The 17368-nt window shown below is 42.8% G+C and overlaps 1 protein-coding gene and 1 pseudogene across 2 annotated transcripts in view; one reads left to right on the forward strand and one right to left on the reverse strand.

The window, feature by feature from the left end:
* Nucleotides 1–17368, reverse strand: part of LOC148057354 (chloride channel protein C-like) — a 102094-nt gene that overhangs the window by 12648 nt on the left and 72078 nt on the right. Inside the window, exons 14-16 of one of the 2 annotated variants that reach the window (XM_087735850.1) lie at nt 14863–14959; nt 13757–13852; nt 11413–11623 (exon numbers count right to left, since the gene is read on the reverse strand). In XM_087735850.1, coding sequence (XP_087591976.1) covers nt 11413–11623; nt 13757–13852; nt 14863–14959 — 404 coding nt within the window. Of the gene's footprint in view, nt 1–10591; nt 11624–13756; nt 13853–14862; nt 14960–17368 lie in introns of those variants that run through there. The other variant, XM_087735841.1, reaches the window with a different exon arrangement.
* Nucleotides 5681–5751, forward strand: LOC148057355 (U6 spliceosomal RNA; annotated as a pseudogene).

Here is a 17368-nt window from a genome sequence, read left to right on the forward strand (position 1 = left end):
AATTCTAAGAGATCTCAGCTCATCTGCCATTACAGTTGCTTGTAATGCTATCCTGGGAATCCTCTTTCCATAGTTTTATGACTTTATAGCATAACCTTGTACAGCATAATGCAGCCTGTCAAGACTAATATTACAAAGTCTCTTAGAGATGAGACACTAATGGATAGGAGATGCATAGAAGAACTGAATGGATGGATCCATAGCGATCCAATAAACTCAATGCTCCTGTCTAACCTACTTGAGCTCTGTAGAAGAACATCCCACACACTCCTGGAGGTTATCTAAAAGTCTACTAAGAGACTGAAAACATACAGCTGAGAAGGATTCGGTCCAAAATAAGGCAAGTCAAGCATGGACAAAGGCATTCAGAACCTCTTGCATCTAGGACATTGGTTAAGACATGCGATAACCAAAGTTATTCCCATTCGACAGCTGTTTGGTAGCCTACACAAAATGAAACGGTGGTTTCAGTGCAGTTAGTAGACAGATGTTCACATTACAGATAGAACTACGTGGCAAGCTCAGCAGAGGAGCCAAGCAGTTTTGCTAGGTTAACACACTAGCGATAACAGAAGAAAGCTTCCAAGTCCAATACTGCTCACCCCAACTTGCTGTTCATGGGGTCGCTCCAGGTCACAGCCAAGAGGCCGTGCAGGAAGTGCTTACACTTCTGCTGTCGGCTCTGTTTGCAAATACAGGAGCCCAGACAACACAGCATTTCACGCAGATGCTAAATTAGCAATGGTAGGCAGTTTTTAAGTAATAGAAACGTCTCCTTAAAAAAAAAAAAAAACAAAAACACAACTACACATAGCAATTGCTTATATTCCTTTAGCCCCTAAACAATTTTATATTGTAAATTTGCTTTGAAATATGAATAATCCCAAATCTCAGTGGCCTTGGCCTCCTTGAGGGCCAGTCTTGAAGCGCTGACTAACTGCTCTTGACTTTTTCCCCAATGAATGTGCACAGCCAGAAGGCTTTTACAGCATGCGGCTGTGTTCTTCAGATGATTTTGCCCCCAAAAACCATGCATGCAGTCAATGCATCCGTTCTTTTAAGGAGAATACTCAATGAGGGAAAACTAAAACATGCAAGGTTCAAAAGGGCCAACACAATCAATTGCTACTGAAATTCAACATCCAAACTACTTGCTCTAATCCATTTGAGGGCTGCTTGTGTCGGTTTGCCTTAAATTGAGAACCCCTCTAATGAACAGAGCACTCTGTTTCGGTCACTGGCACCTACCCCTCTGTCACCATGAGATGATCCCTGGGCTGGTAGTGAGGCACTCCCTGAAGAAGCCTGATGAATCCCAGCCAGTGCCAGGGCCCTGAATGCTTGACTTTAGTGCCCTTGCCCAGCCTCACCGCGGGCCACCCCCAACCCTACCCACGGGGCCCCGCAGCCCCATTTCCTCACAGCTCCAGGCCGTCAGTCCCTCTCACAGCCTCCATCCCCGCCACAGCCCAGCCCGGCCCTGCCCAGCCGTGGGCCCTGCCGACCCGTGAGGCTGGTGGCCCAGCCTAGCCTCGGCCCTGCCCGGCCATCTCGGGGCTGCGTCTGACCCTGACCCCCACCCGCAGGCTGGCCCCCTCCCCCCGGCGGACCCACTCCGGAGAACATGTTGCCCCCTCCGGAAAACACCGCGAGGCTACGCAGCCCCCCGCGCGGCTCCCCGGGGCGGGCAGGCGGCACGGCGAGCGCCAGGCTGGGCACAAGCGGCGTGGAGGGCCCTCCCCGGGCGGGCAAGGGCCGAGGGGGCAGCCGCGGCCCCGCCGAGCCGCCAGCGCCGCGCCGCCGCCCGGCCGCCGCGCCCCCCGCCGGCGGCGCCAAGCCGTTGGGCAGGGCGGCATCTAGCGGCCGCTGCCGGCGCCGCCGCTCCCGCAGGCGGGGGGGCCCGCCCGGCGCCGCGGCGGGCGGCCCGGCGGCAGCTCCGGGCCGCGGCGGGGGACGGTGCCGTGGCGCCGGGAGGCGGCCGGCGCGGCGGGCGGGCGGGCGGGCGGCGGGGCGGGGAGGGAGGGAGCAGGTGGCGCCTTTCTGCCCCGTCGGCTGGTGTCGCTCGGTGGTCTCCCGCCGGGCGCGGGCGGCCTTTCAGCCCCGAGTGCGGTCTGCCTCCTCTCGGGTCGTCATTCACCACACAGTGTAACTTTGTCCTTTTAATAAAAAAGGCACGGGTACGAACGCGGCGCTCCATAAGGTGCCTTTCCCAAGCTGCGATCTGAACGGCGGCCTAAGGCTTGTCGCTCCACGTACCCTCCCCATAAGCACCCCCGCAATCACCAAATAACGCCATTAACCCCCTGACAGAGAGCTCTTCTTTTCCTGGCAAGCCGATCAAATGCTATAGGGAATAACGTGCGTGTTACAGGAAATTACAGCTATTTAGCAACCGCGCAAGAAACTTCTGGGTCAATGGCTACACCGTGGCTTTGGCGAGCGGCGGGGCGGGTGCGTAACGGGGCTCGTGGCAGCGGGAGGGAAAGCCGGGCCAGAAAGGAGACACGGTGCATCCCCGCACGCTGCAGAGGGGGGCGGTTGCAAAACAGGCCAGAGATCAGACCAGACGCAGGGTCTGAAATCCATGCTCCCGAGAAGAAACGGCACGTAACGCTTAACGACATCAAACGGTCACGACCCGAGTTTGAAATCTCATCTGAAGGAACAGCATCTCTACTAATCCAGTCCCCGCTACGAGCACAGCAGGGCAGTGGTTCAAGGATGACTCGGAGGGAAGGCTGCCATTTCCTGACTCACCAGCCCCACTTCCTGTAGCCTGGCCTTTCAAGGCTCCGTCCCGTTACCAGCTCCTGAAGTGAACCCTCTTATCGTGCGAAGTGCGATGAAGTCACAGGCCCCCCCAGACTCTGTCTATACATACTCTCCCTCCTCCATGTTTTTGTCTGGAAATTTGTTGCTCATACTGTTCATATGAACATTTTTCTCACTAAGATCCAAGCAAAATTATTCATAAAATGATTCAGGTTTACCAGTAACTGCACGGATCGTGAGAGTTTATTAAGTTGTTTTGTACCTATGGATGCTGTGATGCTATGAGAAGGCTTCCTATTAAGTTTTATTCATAAAAAGTTGAAAACTCACCTGATAGTGCTCTTCCTGTCAAAAATGCAAGCAGAATGAACGCAGAAGTGTTTAGCAAAAATAAATCCCATTAACAACAGTGGATTTGAGATAGCGATGCTACTCCCAAATGATAAAAAAGTATTCCTCACTATCTCAGTGATACGGTGCATGTTTTATCTGCCTCCTCCAAAAAAATGGAAGAACAGACCTAAACAAGAACATACACCGAGACATTTCACAGTGAGAGGTCACTATCTTTTACCTATAATCTTAACCCATTAGCTCTGTCTGTTTTAGTCTGTTCAGGCAAATGTAATTAACAACTTCAAACAACATTTTGCAAAATGCTAGCTCTAATCTTAAAATATATAAATCACTAGGGAAAACTGCACATAGCCCCTGATCTGCTATGTTTATTTCTGAAGAGACCTTTCATGCAGCTCTACTCAAGTTCACTCAAGCGTACAAAACTCTAATGAAACAGGTGAAATTCATTTAGGTGACATCTCGCCCCAGTGAGGCTGTGAGCTTGCCTTGGGTATCCTTAAGGAGGTGTATTCAGAGCCCACTTGGGCTGGACCTGTGTAGTCATTAGCAAGCGAATGGACACAGAAGGCAGCCATTCTGACCACACCTGCAGTGCCAAGCAATGGAAATTCAGAGCCCTCTGCATTAAAGCAATGGAAACTCAGAGCCCTCTGCCTTAAAAGTAAAAACAGGAGCACTCAAAGCCTGGCACAAGTCTGGAAAATTACTTTGTAACAAAGAAAAGCAAGGAGAGACCAAAAGTGATTCATTTTCTATGCCAATATCCAGGCTCTGAAGTACAGCAAGCAAAATCTCCTGAATTTCTGTGAACAAAAGAATTCCCATGCAAAGCAATGAGGAAGAGGCAATCAGTAGCAAGGATGAAGAAATAATGCCCAACAAACTATAAGAGAAAGAAAAGAAAGCAGAAATATGGAGAGAAAATAACACAGTGAAATTCATTGTGGAAAAATGCTGTTAATACAACTGCATTGCAACTAATACGAAATAAAAAGATGCTGCGTGAGAGAGAACCAGCAAATGCTTACAATATCAAAGAGAAAGTGGCCACAAATGAACTATGAACTGATGAGGCATTAAGGCATCTGGCCTGCAGTACCCAAGCGTAGTTTTAGCCCCCTGGTCCGTGCACCTATCTTAACAATATCCCAACTCCATGCTATGGGAAACCTTAGTGGGCACCAACCATACACAATAATTTGGTCTTGCAAGAAGGAAATGCAGGCGCAGAGGCCAAAAGGGCCCTACAGAGCCCGTTGACCTGGCCTCGATCTATGCCAGTAGCTTGCTTTTCAGGAAAAGTGCCTTACTGTATGCAGATCCAGCCATAGGTCTGCTTCCTCTTGAGGTGCTCTCTAAACTCTTCTTCTGGCTCTCATTGCTGAGGTCACCCCCCTGGAGATTTCCCTAGTGATGCTTGCAGCCTTATTTTCCATCCCACACACTGGAAGGACCCCATTTTCAACATTTACTGTGGATCTCTTCTTTATTTTCTTTGGTCTTCCATCTCTGTTGCCACCAACATGCAAACAATTTAAGGAGAATTCTCTCTGGCTGAGGGAAGCAACATAACGAAGCAGGGAATAATAGATACAAAATGAGTGTCTGTGGCTGAGAAGGGTTCCATGTTGGGCAGACGTAAAAACGACAACAGCAAACAAATACAAAATCAGTTAACCCATACCAGAGAAATTACTGAGGACTACATGAGAAACAAGATGCAGAGGTACAAAGCTCAGCCTGTCCTGAGAAAGCCAGAGAGGCTGTTGACAAGTAAGTTTATCATTCTGTGTCCCGCCAACCTCCTATTACAGCATCCAGCAACCGTCAGCCCACCCAAGTCCTACTGTCAAAAGAGCTGTATGTTCTCACTGACGAATGTAAAGGGTTGTGGAAAAATACGTCCAAACCCCAAAGCCTCACACACAGCACCTTACGGTTTTTGACTGTTACAAAACCACCCTGAGTAATTTCCAAAATCATGGCCAGACCCTAATGAATAATTTTTCAAAACAATGTTGTGGGTATTTCTGTTAACATGTTGAGTGTGTAATTTTAATTTGGAGTTACTCTGTGCTAATAGGCATTATGTTCTTTTCAAGAGACAGCAGAGAACAATGTGGTTGCACTCAGTCAGGGGGCATCTTCTGGAAGGAGGAGGAAATGGTGCTTTTCTAAGAGCAATTGAGCAACTTTTCGGGGAAAACGTTTCTGGAGTGCAGAGCAAGTCAGACAGAGTGGGGAAATACACAAGGAGGAGGAGCCTGCAGAGACAGGAGAGCTCTGAGAGAGGCAGAGGAGACATACACAACCAAGGGCCCAAGCTGATGTAAATACTTCTCCCAGGATGCTGAGAGGGGATTGTGAAGACTTCCTTACAGTGCAGGAAGCCACTGAAAATTGTGGGCTGAGAAAAAGACGAGAACATAAGGACACATTGGGTAATGGGGGAGAAGGCAGAAAGAGGTTAAAAGCCTTTCATTTCCATTGTCTCCAAGATTCTTCTTTTTAAAAAATTCATTGTTCTAGTTTATCTTCTAATGAAATCATGTTCTCTTTGGTGGCATATATACCAAAATTTGAATGATACAGAGAAGATTAGCATGGCACCTGCACAAGTTAGTTTGGGGGTGGTGGGAAGGCTCCACAGTACAGGAAAAATATTGACATACTGGAGCAAGTCCAGCAGTAGGCCACCAGTCTGGTCCAGGGGGCGGGAGCACAGGCATATGAGGAGAGACTTAGAGCGATGAGTCCATTCAGCTTGGAGAAGAGGATGTTCAGAGGAGACCTGACTGCTGAAACTACCTGACCTCGGGGTACAGAGAAGACAGAGCCAGAATCTTCTTGTAGGTGCACAATAATAGGCAATGGACACAAGTTGGAGCATGGGAAATACTAATTAAATATAAAAAATATTTTACCACAAAGGTGGTCAAATACTGGTATAGAGGATGTGGGCTCTCCATTTTTGGAGGTGTCAAGGGCTTGACTGGGCATGGCCCTGAGCTACCTGATCTAACTAGACCTCCTCTAGCAGGAGGTTGGAATTGATGACCTCCAGAGGACCCTTCCAACCTAAATTCTTCTGTGATTCTGTGAAACTCAGCTTTCTAGGTTCAAAGAGCTGATGTTTTTAGATGTTCTTCACGTTAAAGACAAGGTGCAAGAAAGATCTCTGCCAGAGATCCACCCAGACCAATTAAAGAAATGTCATGGCATTTTTGTGAATAATGTTTATGTTTTATACTGTTCTTGGCATGTCAGGTAGATATTACTCCTTGGACACTTGATTCACCAAGCTATTTTAAATCCCTTCTATCTGTTTTACCTCTGTGCCCTGCTCTCAACCCGTAACTTGCATCAACACTAATCCCTACCCTATTTCTTACGCCCTGAGGATTAAAAAGGTTTCTACAGGTAGTAGTCTGTATGACTGTAGGGTAATGAAGCTCAAGATACGCGTAGTTTGTTTCCCCCTTTTTTTTTTCCTAAAGGGAAATGTATATCCTTATCCAGTGCTTAGCCTGTCTTCTAAATTACAAATCATAGTTACAAAACGATTAGGTTCCTTACCTGCATATGCGTGCACACACACACACACACACATACATGTTCACGTCTATACGTATACACACATACCAGACATCAAGTCTTGTGCATTTATTGTTTTCCATCTCATGCTTTCACAGAAACCCATACCTTCTGCATTTGCAATGCAGTGACTCAGCAGTGGTCCCATCCTTTGCTGTGCTGACCAGCTGTACCCAGTGAATCTCAGGGAGGCTTCCAGGCTGCGTTCTCATGGAGAGAACTTCTACAGGACTACAGTACCTCCTGCACAGGTGCAACCTTCACAGCCCTCCCTGTTGCATGGGTGGCTTTGCTCTCTATACCAGGGACAGCCCTATCACACTAGAAACACTCCTGCTTATCAAAGCTGACAAAATGTGACAGGACATGTGAGTCACACAACTTGCCATGCCTTCCCTTAGTGCTAGCTTTTATGTCTACTTTACAAGTAAGAGATTAATATAGAGAAGAAAAGAAGTCAGGAGTCTGAAGTCATCCTTTTAGATTTGCTCCAGACTCGCTTTCCAGTCCTCAGTAGGCCACTTCATATCCACATCTCAGCTCCACCATATACAAGAGGGGTGATTATAGCAACATCACAGCAGAAGCTGTGGGACTGCACGTCTACAGAGCTCTTTGGAAATATAAACTGCACAAAAATATAAATTCTTTTCTGTAACCCCTTCAAAATAAAATATGCAGAAACTAGTAATTCCTCACAGTTTCTCTGCTAGCATGGAGTAAGGAGTGGCCTCAGTGGCAGATCACTGAGTCTGTGCACACAATCCATGATCTCAGACAAGCAAGATTCGCCAGTTTAATGAGATACTGCAAGTTAGTCAACCATTTCATTGCTTTGGCCCCTCAGAAGTGTGCTAGGCATTGATTACAATCACATAGTGTAAGTTATTCTGGTTTGTTCAGTACCTCAAGTAAGCAGCAGTAACTCCTCATGTGTTTGAACTCTGATGCTGGCATTCCCACGCCATACCGTGTTAGACATTCAGACAACTGTGCTGATCACATATTTCCTCTTACTTTAATAGGCCTTTCAGGAATGAACAAGCATTCCCTTGTATACTACTATGGTTCCCATCACTTGATGGTCACAGTTAATTAACCACTAGTTTAGTAGAGAGCTGGTTACACTTCATTTCATTAAGTGATTTCATGATCACCAGAGGTACACTGACAGCTCTGTTAGCTGAAGCTATGTGAAAAGCGGCAGCAGAGACAACAGTAACATTTTGCAGCACTTCCTCATCAGTGATTTTCCAGGCGCTACTCTTGCAGAGTACAGCTAGTTACATTTCCATTCCCGTTTAGCCTTTTGGCTCAAGCCTATCCCAGCCTTGAGGTAAGAGAGACCATATCCTAGTACTAGTACCTTTAGCAATGTTGGTCCCTGCATCCTTGAAGTCATCATTTTTATATAAAGTAGATACCAAGAATTTCTTCATGTCTTCCCTCCTTTAGGCTTTTCGGTTCATGGTCAGCAAATAAATACCCAACAACATCCCGTTTAAAAATGTAAGCAAGAATCAATTGGAAAACAAGAAAATATTAAAAGGTTCTACAGTGTGATAAACCAGGCAGTTTAAAAACACTAGGAAATTAACTCTAAAGTATGTAAGTATCACATGACAGGAAAAACACCACCAATGTTACATACATTAGCATAAGCATAAAGATACCTGTAAAACCATACATTAAAGCTGCATACCACAAAAACCTTCTCACAATAGTTTATGCTCATTCATAGGGATATGTAACGCACAGAGGGTTTAATGTTTCCAATGTGAAAGCATTTTTTGTAATTGAATGGGGGGAATTTTGCATGACTGTACTTCAAACCTAGATCTAAAATTCAGTCTACCTGTGTTTTAAGCCATATTTCAGTTTAAGAGGGAAAGAAGTGTTAGGAAAACACCGTCATAAAGGAGGATGAGATGAAAGAAGTATAGATGCATAGCACAAACTAAAAATAATGCCAATGACTTGAATTTTGTTGTGAAGCCCTTTATCTCTGTCACAGATATTTGTGTTCAGAAATTGTAACAATTCATAAACAAACTGTATTTCATAGAAAAATAGCATCGTTGCTCTAACCATCAAGTCTTTAGTTCAAATCATATGAAGAAATAGCATAACATTTACCATTCACTATACGCAGACAAGAAGAAAACAAAAGTATCTTGTGCAAAAGAGTCAAATGATATGACTACTTGTTACTGCCATTCCTTAAGGACCTGTTCTATATAAGGATCATGAGAATCATATATTAATGAAAAGCTTCCTACATATTTCATCTGTTTTCGCTTTCCTGTGTATATTAGGCTATTATGGTTTGTGATGAGACGGATTTGTCACTGGAGTCCTGAATATAAGGGAGCCACTTGTTTCAGGAAGTCCTGGGAGGAATTCTGTTTCGTGTGTCTTCACAAACACACATATATTACAAAAAAACTCATCTAGCAATGGAACTGGATAATAATGTCTGGAAAAATGCAGCGTGCTGTCCCCCACCCAGCTCACAACACAGTTACGAGAAATTCCATGTAAATTGTGTGAACTTTTCCTTAGAAATCACAATTGTTACTGGCGGGGTGGGGGAAGCCAATCCCACACTGCTTTTTACAACTGGCCTGCACAAAATATTATTATAAATAGCTTATATTCCTATAATATCATTCACACATGTACTTTTCACAGTAACTATGGTGGATCCATATCACTGTTCCAACTTTAAAGGCAAAGTAAATGATATGCCAAGCATTTAAGTGACCTGTCCAGAGTTGTGTAACGAGTTACAGATATCCTGGCTGCCTCCAGCCCTCATACTCTGCAAAGTACACCCCAATTACAGTTTGTACTGACTCATTTAGCCAGATACTGTAAGCAAAAATAAATTACATTACTCAGGTCTCAGAAGGGTGATACTTTGTGTACTCAATAAATCAAGGAAAAGGAAATCAGTAATGGGCTTTGAACCAAAAATGCAAATTCATGGCAAGGTTATTCAGATTTGGTTATAAAGAGAAGAGATTCTCACTGCCTTAAGGGGAAGTCACTAGGGGTTTCTAGATTAGATCTCTTGTTCTGCTAGGACACAAACCGTAATTCCTTGGAGAAAAACTTTGCATTTTTCAGGTAGGTGAGGCATAGATCAATAGTGACAATGACCTTACTAGTGTACTAATGAATAAAAGATTACTAACTGTAACAGGAGCTAAATAAACATCCACCTCCGTGTCTCTTGGATGGATGATTTGCAAAGCATTTCTCACCCTGCATATGACATATTTTAACTGACCACATAAAGAGCCTTTCTCATGTACCTCCATAAGTTTCTGGGCTGCCAGCTATTTGCATTGACTGGACACTTAAGTTTTAAAGTGCTGTGCATTCTCTGTGGTGTTACAACAGCAACATTATTGATAATAAAGAAGAGATCCAGCAGGGAAAACAGGAGAAGATCCAGCAGGGAAAACAGAAGAAAATCCAACAAATCTTTGATTCATAGGAGGCTCAAAGCTGCATGATTCAAATACCAGAAATTCACTTTGGGGAATTTTGGCAAGTTTTTATAACCAGTAAATTATTACTAGTTTTCCTTGGTATTCATTATAACAACGTTAATAGTGGTGGATTCCTTCCTACATGTTTGATTTTAATATCCAAATCTGTGGGAATCCCTCTGGTATTTAACAGAACAAAATTAAACATAAATTACAAAGTCACAGAAAGAAATCTAAAAGCGTCTTTATCCAAAAAATTGTTCACATTAATTTATTAACAAACAACATTTTCCAAGGCTTCAAATGTTGTATGACTCCAAAATCATGAAGAATTATTTAATTTTGCTCAGTTTGTAAATATGCTGCTATATACACAAAAACTGCTCCCACAATTTATCGTGTTGCTTCTGCGTTATTAGAATTTGCCCCATACCTCACTGCACATGAACTTAACTAAAAATGTTATCATATCAGGTGGAAGGAGAGAAAGAGAGCCTATTCTAGGAGTTGCAGAAATTGAAAGAAACGTAGGCAACAGAAAAAAATGTCAGGTTTCTCTCACTGAGAAATGCGATGGGAATTTGGCAGGAGCCCCACAGTCGAGATCTTTCTCTTAAATACACTTCTTCCTTTCAATTTCTACTACACGTAGGCCAATAAGAAAGGCCAATCCCTTGTTCCTTTCAGTTACCCACCTTTCTGAAGGCAGTATTTCCTCTCAGTTAAACACACATATTTCAACATAAAAACACTGATATGGAAATGTTCTCCTTTTTAACAGGCAGATACTCAGAGGCTGAAGATTTAGTCCTCACTGAAAGGCTTTGCCAACATAACTGCTGCTAATGGTTATGACATTTTTTCATTGAGAGGCATAGACACAGTGTGACAAAAGCATTCTAGACATCCATCCTTCATATCTGATTTTATCTTCCATAAACACATGAATTCTTATTTTGCCTCACAAGCATTTAAATTAATGAATTTTGCAGTCACCAAACAGCTGAAGAGACATAGCTCTGGGCTACAATCCCACATGTCTAGATAGAACAACTTTTAAGCATCTCTTCTCCAGAAGGGATCAAGTGGAAAAGCTCTGATTATTTTTTCCTGAAGAAGAACATGGGCTCAAAAAGAAGTGACAAAGTTTAAGACCGCATCCATGGCCTTGAATCCAGGGGCTGCTCACCTGCATCAGAGCTCTGTGGCACCAGCTGGAGCCTGAGCCTCTCCTCCAGTGGGAAAGGCATCAGGTCCTTCCTGGTGATCACCCCAACCACTCGGTTCTGCGGGTCAACAACAGTGAGGTGGCGCAGCCCCAGGGTGCGAAAGATGATGTAGGTGCGTTGCAGCGAGAAATGAGCTTGGACTGACATTGCAGATTTGTTTATGTATGGCTCCTGTAAGGCAAAGAGAGAAGACATAGGGAGAACACAAAAGCATGAGTGCACCCCTACCACAGGGTGGGAAGGAGAGGCAAAGGAAGGACAAGGAGAGAGAGGTAGCAGGCTTGAGGGACAGGAGCCAATAAGAACATTAGTTCTTCTCTCCCTGTTCCCCATCCCCAATTATACCTAAAACATCAGGAAATACCATAGTAAAAAAAAAAAACTTTCTTTTTTGGTAAACTGTCAGGTTCACTCTAAATAAACTATTATGACTGGAATGTACCCAAATCTCACAGGCTAGAAAAGCAAAGTTGAGCTCAATTGATATGGTCTGAGTTTTTACTTGGAAATAGTCAGTGACCCCAATATTTATTAAGTCTTAAGATTTTTTATAGCTGCTATCTCATTACACAACCGTTTATGACATCCTGTAATATTTTTCAGTAAATGCTTATAAAAGTCAGTTCACATAGAAACATAGACTGCAAGGAAGAAGACAAAGAAAACAATCATATGGCTCTGAGAAGAAGAGGGCCTGCAAGTACTAAACTCTGGTCACCAAAAATTATGAGGGCTATAACTGTTTCTTGATAGGAACAGAGCTAAAGACCATTTTATTGTTAACCAAGCTGGTCTTTATAGCTTATATAGGTGTTCGCTAAGTTTTTACTTTTCACATAATCCTACAGTATCCTTCTTATGACTTGGCCAGTCCTGTCAAAGAAGGTGTATTATGATTCCCAAGTGTATGCTTCCCCAGACAGAGGGAAAATGAAACAAAGACATGATAAAATAATATAAATAAACGCACAGTATAGAGGGACATGTCTCTTCTCCCTCTTTCATTTACAGGACTGATGAGACATTCAAAGACATAGGGAGTAAAAAAATTAAAGGCAAAAACGTTTCCTCTTTCTATACCACGTATAATTTTGCTGTGGAACTCACTGCCAGAGGAAATCATTATGCCCAAGAACTTCACCATGGATATTTCTGTGGATATCAGAAAGAGAGCTTTCATGAGTGATAACAACAAGTTGCTGGAAGGCATACTAAACTTTGTGCTTCAGGGATTGCATCAGCTACTAAAAAGTTAGGTATCGATGTGAAACCCAATTGAGTGCAATAGGTTTCCCATAACAAAAAAAATTGTGTGGCCCAATGGCACAAGCACTGGACTGGGTCTCAGCTGAGCTGGCTTCTACTCCCATGTATGACCTCCTCTTGCACTTTGGAAAGCCGTGTGTCCTCTCTCCGCCTCAGTTTCCCCATCTATTAAAAGGAAACTCTTAAACCAAACTAGATAATGGATATTAGGAGCATTGTGGTTTTTATAACTTTTCTCTCCTTCTAGCTATTCTCCAAGCAAGGAATTCAGACTAGATGGATCTCAAACTCAGTCCCATCTTCTTTACACATGAGTAAACAGGAGCAGATTTTATATCTTTTTAAATAAAATCCATCCGAATTAGGCTCTCTAGCCTGGATTTCCCAGTGTCCCCCTACCTCAGTTTCAAAGCTGTAGACTGGAAATTCACTGAGGCAAAAACTACATTTATTTTGTTTATAACGTATTTATTTTAGGCCTTATTCAGTATACCAAACATGTTATTGCTTTTGGACCCAGTATTTTAGTGCAGTATTTAGGAAATAAATGTGGCAATGTCATAGCAGGGATTAAAATAAAAAAAAAGGAAAGGGGAAAGAAATATAGCTTTATTTATAAGTTGACGTATAGGCACTGTACTGTAATGGAGCCTAAAATCTCAAAAGCATTGCTTTATATTTGCTTTATAGGACTATAAGAGCCAAATAATGACATTTAAATGATCTATTCCATTAACATTGTATCATTTTGTCAATCTGGAATGTATTTTAATCAAAAGCCCCCTTGAAATGGTCTCCTTTGTTGTATTTTCTTTTTGGCTCATTTTATCAACATCTGTTATGTTTATACAATATGAATTAAAACTTCGGAATGCTGTTTGTACTCAGCTACTTTTGTTGAGAATGTAACGTCCCAGGATTGGCAGTGTTTATGTAAATCAGTGTGGCTGACACAGCCATCATAAACAAATGAGAAAATATAACAAACACATTGTTCAAGGAGGAAATGTTTGTTTTTAGAGTTGGCTTCAGTCTTACCAGATTGATGAAGAGTTGCTGATACCGGGGATCTGTAGTGTAGCGATTCAGCAGCATGGTTAGGCGCGACAGATTGGGCAGCTTCTCCAGTGCTATCTGGAATAGGCAAGAATCCATTTCTCTTTCCTTCTGTGCTGCACGTTAGAACCCAAGGTTCAAAAGCTTTCCAGTCTGACTCTTGAGAAAAAGCTTTCTAGCAGAGCTACACTGGCAGAGCTTGTCCAAACTTTATAAGTTCTTTTGCCAATAATGCTTAAATTAGCAATTCAAAATAAAACACTCTTTACTTACAAAAAGATCTTTTTGCCCTTAGCGTAACTGTATCTCTATTAAGACAATGTAAGTTATATTGGCTCAGGGGTGAGGTTTTTTATGCTGTGAAAATTCATACACTAAGTGGTAAATACATGATAGCATAGTGCAGAAAAATGCAACAAAACTGGTGTCAGCCATCAGCTGAGCTTCAGCCCTCTTCCATAGGAGTACCTATTTGTATCCTGGCACCTCATCCCATACATAGTTGCCCTGCTCCTTCTCAACATTGTTTTGCCAGCCAAATTCCCATGTGCAGACCAAGCTTCAGTAACATATGATGACTTTCTAGTTGTGCCTGCATAAATTGCTCAAAACTATGTTACCGGTCTTGCCTTGGTAACACATGATTTTCTTCTACCACGCTTAATGTTTACTATTCCTAAAAATCCTTTAGTCATATATCAAAGGGAAGAATGCTACATGCTTTTCAAGTTTGAAAGCTTTTATAAACACTCATCATTCAGAGAGGTGCTATCCCATACAGAATTAAATATTATAATAATTCTGCTATCCATAGAGAGGCTGAGAGAGAGAAGATTGGAACAGCCTATCGGAGCAAGGAAATTCTTTGCCAGCAGTCTTGCACAACTTCCAGACTCCAAGTGGCATTATAGTTTATGACAGCTGTCCCTGGAAGGTCTCTGGTCATCCTTTAATTTAAATTATACCTGTCCACTTCTTTATCTCAACCACATATATTACATCATTTCTTCGTTCATGGAGAGCTCATCCTAAATCACCCAATACACATGCTGATTAAACAAGGAAAGAACTGAAAGAAAAGAGGTTACCTTCTCGTAGGAGAGAGGATGAGAGGAGGAGGAAGATTCATCATTTGTCTCTGGTTCAAAGATGTGCTCATTTTCCAGCAGCATGCACAGCTCTAACCTAAGGTTAGAGAAGAAGACTACATTCATTATAAGCCACAAATTTTAAAAAGCAAGCACACAATGCTTTAGCATCAGATATATGATGGTACCTCAAGTACTGTGTGCAGTTTTGGATGCCTCAGTGTAAGAAGGGCATCAAACTATTAGAGTGTGTTCAGAGGAGGGCAACCAAGATGGTGAAACGTCTCGAGGGCAAGATTTATAGGGAGCGGCTGAGGTCACTTGGTTTGGTCAGCTTGGAGAAGAGAAGGCTGAGGGGTGACCTCGTCGCAGTCTACAACTTCCTCAAGGGGGGCAGTGGAGGGGGAGATGCTGATCTCCTCTCTCTGGTGACCAGTGATAGGAATGAAGCTGCGTCAGGGGAAGTTCAGGTTGGGCATTAGGAAAAGGTTCTTCACTGAGAGGATGGTCGGTCACTGGAACAGGCTCCCCAGGGAAATGGTCATGGCACCAAGCCTGTCAGAGTTAAAGGAGCATCTGGATGATGCTGTTAGTCATATGGTTTAGTTTTAGGTAGCCCTGTGAAGAACAGGGAGTTGGACTCGGTGATCCTTATGGGTCCCTTCCAACTTGAGATATCCTATGATTCTATGATCCTAGAGTATTAGTGGGTTGACCACATATTTCACCATCACACAGGTGTTTTCTGGTTTAGGTTTGGCTAATTAGATTAAAGGACATCACCTATCCTACATGTTCTTCTTGACCCGGATCAACCTGCTTGGCAGCTCACGCACTGTCTAATTTGCACCCAACAAGACAATACCAATAATAAGCAAATACAATTATCTGAACATAAATAGATAGACTGTTGTTCCTTCCCACATCCTTCTTAAGTAACATCTACATTAAAACATAAGATCTGCAAAAAATTCATGTCACACCTTAAATCATCAGTGAAACCTTCTCTCACAGTACTGCACTCTAGAGTTCATTAAGACATTTAATATTCTTGCTGACTTAGCCATGTGAAATGGATATCTTTATCAATTATTATATCATTTCAAACCTTTCTTTAGAGTTCTTCTCTTCCGCACTACACATATAAAGCCTTGACAAGTAATATATCTAAAATTATCATTTATATCTTAGTGTTTCCTTGCTCCCCACACACACACACGCTCCACACTATCCACTTCCAGCCTTTTAGTTTATATTTAGATAACAAACACCTTGGGGACCACCACAAAGCTTTTTGTTTTGCAACATACTTAACATCGTGTTAGCCCTGGTCTGTGACTACAACTAGGAGCTACTACAGTAGTACAAAGATGTGCAACACACTGCTAAATTATATGCTTGAGGGACCCAGAGGAGAGCAGACACATAATCTTCATTAGGGCGTCGGAGAAATACAAATAAGGTACAAAGTGGCTTTTGTGACTGGAACACCAAGTATAAGCCGGGAATTTTTGAAATAAATATTTCTGTATCCGAAAATATTGATTTGTTCAAACCCGAACTTGTTATAGGAATTTACTAGTTTTAACATGATGTCTCCTGGGAAAGATTAGTCTGCTTCAGGGTGGGATTAGGACTTCACAGCAGAGGACTTACACTAAGACGTACCTGCCAGATCCAAAAGCTGGTGGTTAGTGCCCTCCCTAGGGACAGGATATGGAAGAACTAGGTTCAAGCCCTTTCTCCGCACTCGCCTTTATAACAAGCACATTAGTGGCTATGTATGGCATGTTTTAATTTCTCCTGTTGGAGGGGTTCCATGCTGAATAAACAGGGATCTGTACAACCGGCTACCCCCCATTCCCACTGGCTGCCCTGACCAGCAGGCTATTTGCCGTTCTACTATTTTCTTTCCAAACAGTCTCCCCTTTCCTATTCTGTACTTCTTTGTCCTGCATTTGACAAAGCTGGATCAAAACTGTAAAGAGTGAAAAAAAAAAAAAAAATAATAAACTTATTATGAAATACCATTGAGCGCTCACACATGAAGAGGTAACATTAAACTAGTTTCCAATGTATTACATTAAACTACAGTTTCACGTGTTTTGGGTCTTTTATATAGTCCACCTTTTCTCCAACTTAAAAACAAGATACTTTGGGAGCATCTACCTCCATATTTTAGTTCAGATCTGGAACACACATTTGAAGGAAACTATCCTATCACCTCCACCTCCCATGAGTTGGTCAGCATTGTAGAGCAGTCCTCTTTCTCCTGAAAGAGTCAGCTGTTTCACTCTGTAGATCCAGTCTTGAAATCTGCATTTTGTTAATGCAGACATGGCTTTGGTCTCTCATCTAAGGTTCTCAATGGGATTTATAAATAAGTATGCTTGTGGCTGGGATATAGGTATCATCCTTTTACAGGTGAAGACCTGAGTATGAATACAATTTGTGGAAAAACATGAGTTCTGAAGAAAATCAGTGGCACAGCCAGGAATACTAGGAG

This window comes from Nipponia nippon, unplaced genomic scaffold (genome assembly GCF_047370975.1).
Source record: "Nipponia nippon isolate SJK-2023a ecotype South Korea unplaced genomic scaffold, ASM4737097v1 scaffold_1, whole genome shotgun sequence".
Taxonomy (NCBI): Eukaryota; Metazoa; Chordata; class Aves; order Pelecaniformes; family Threskiornithidae; genus Nipponia; species Nipponia nippon.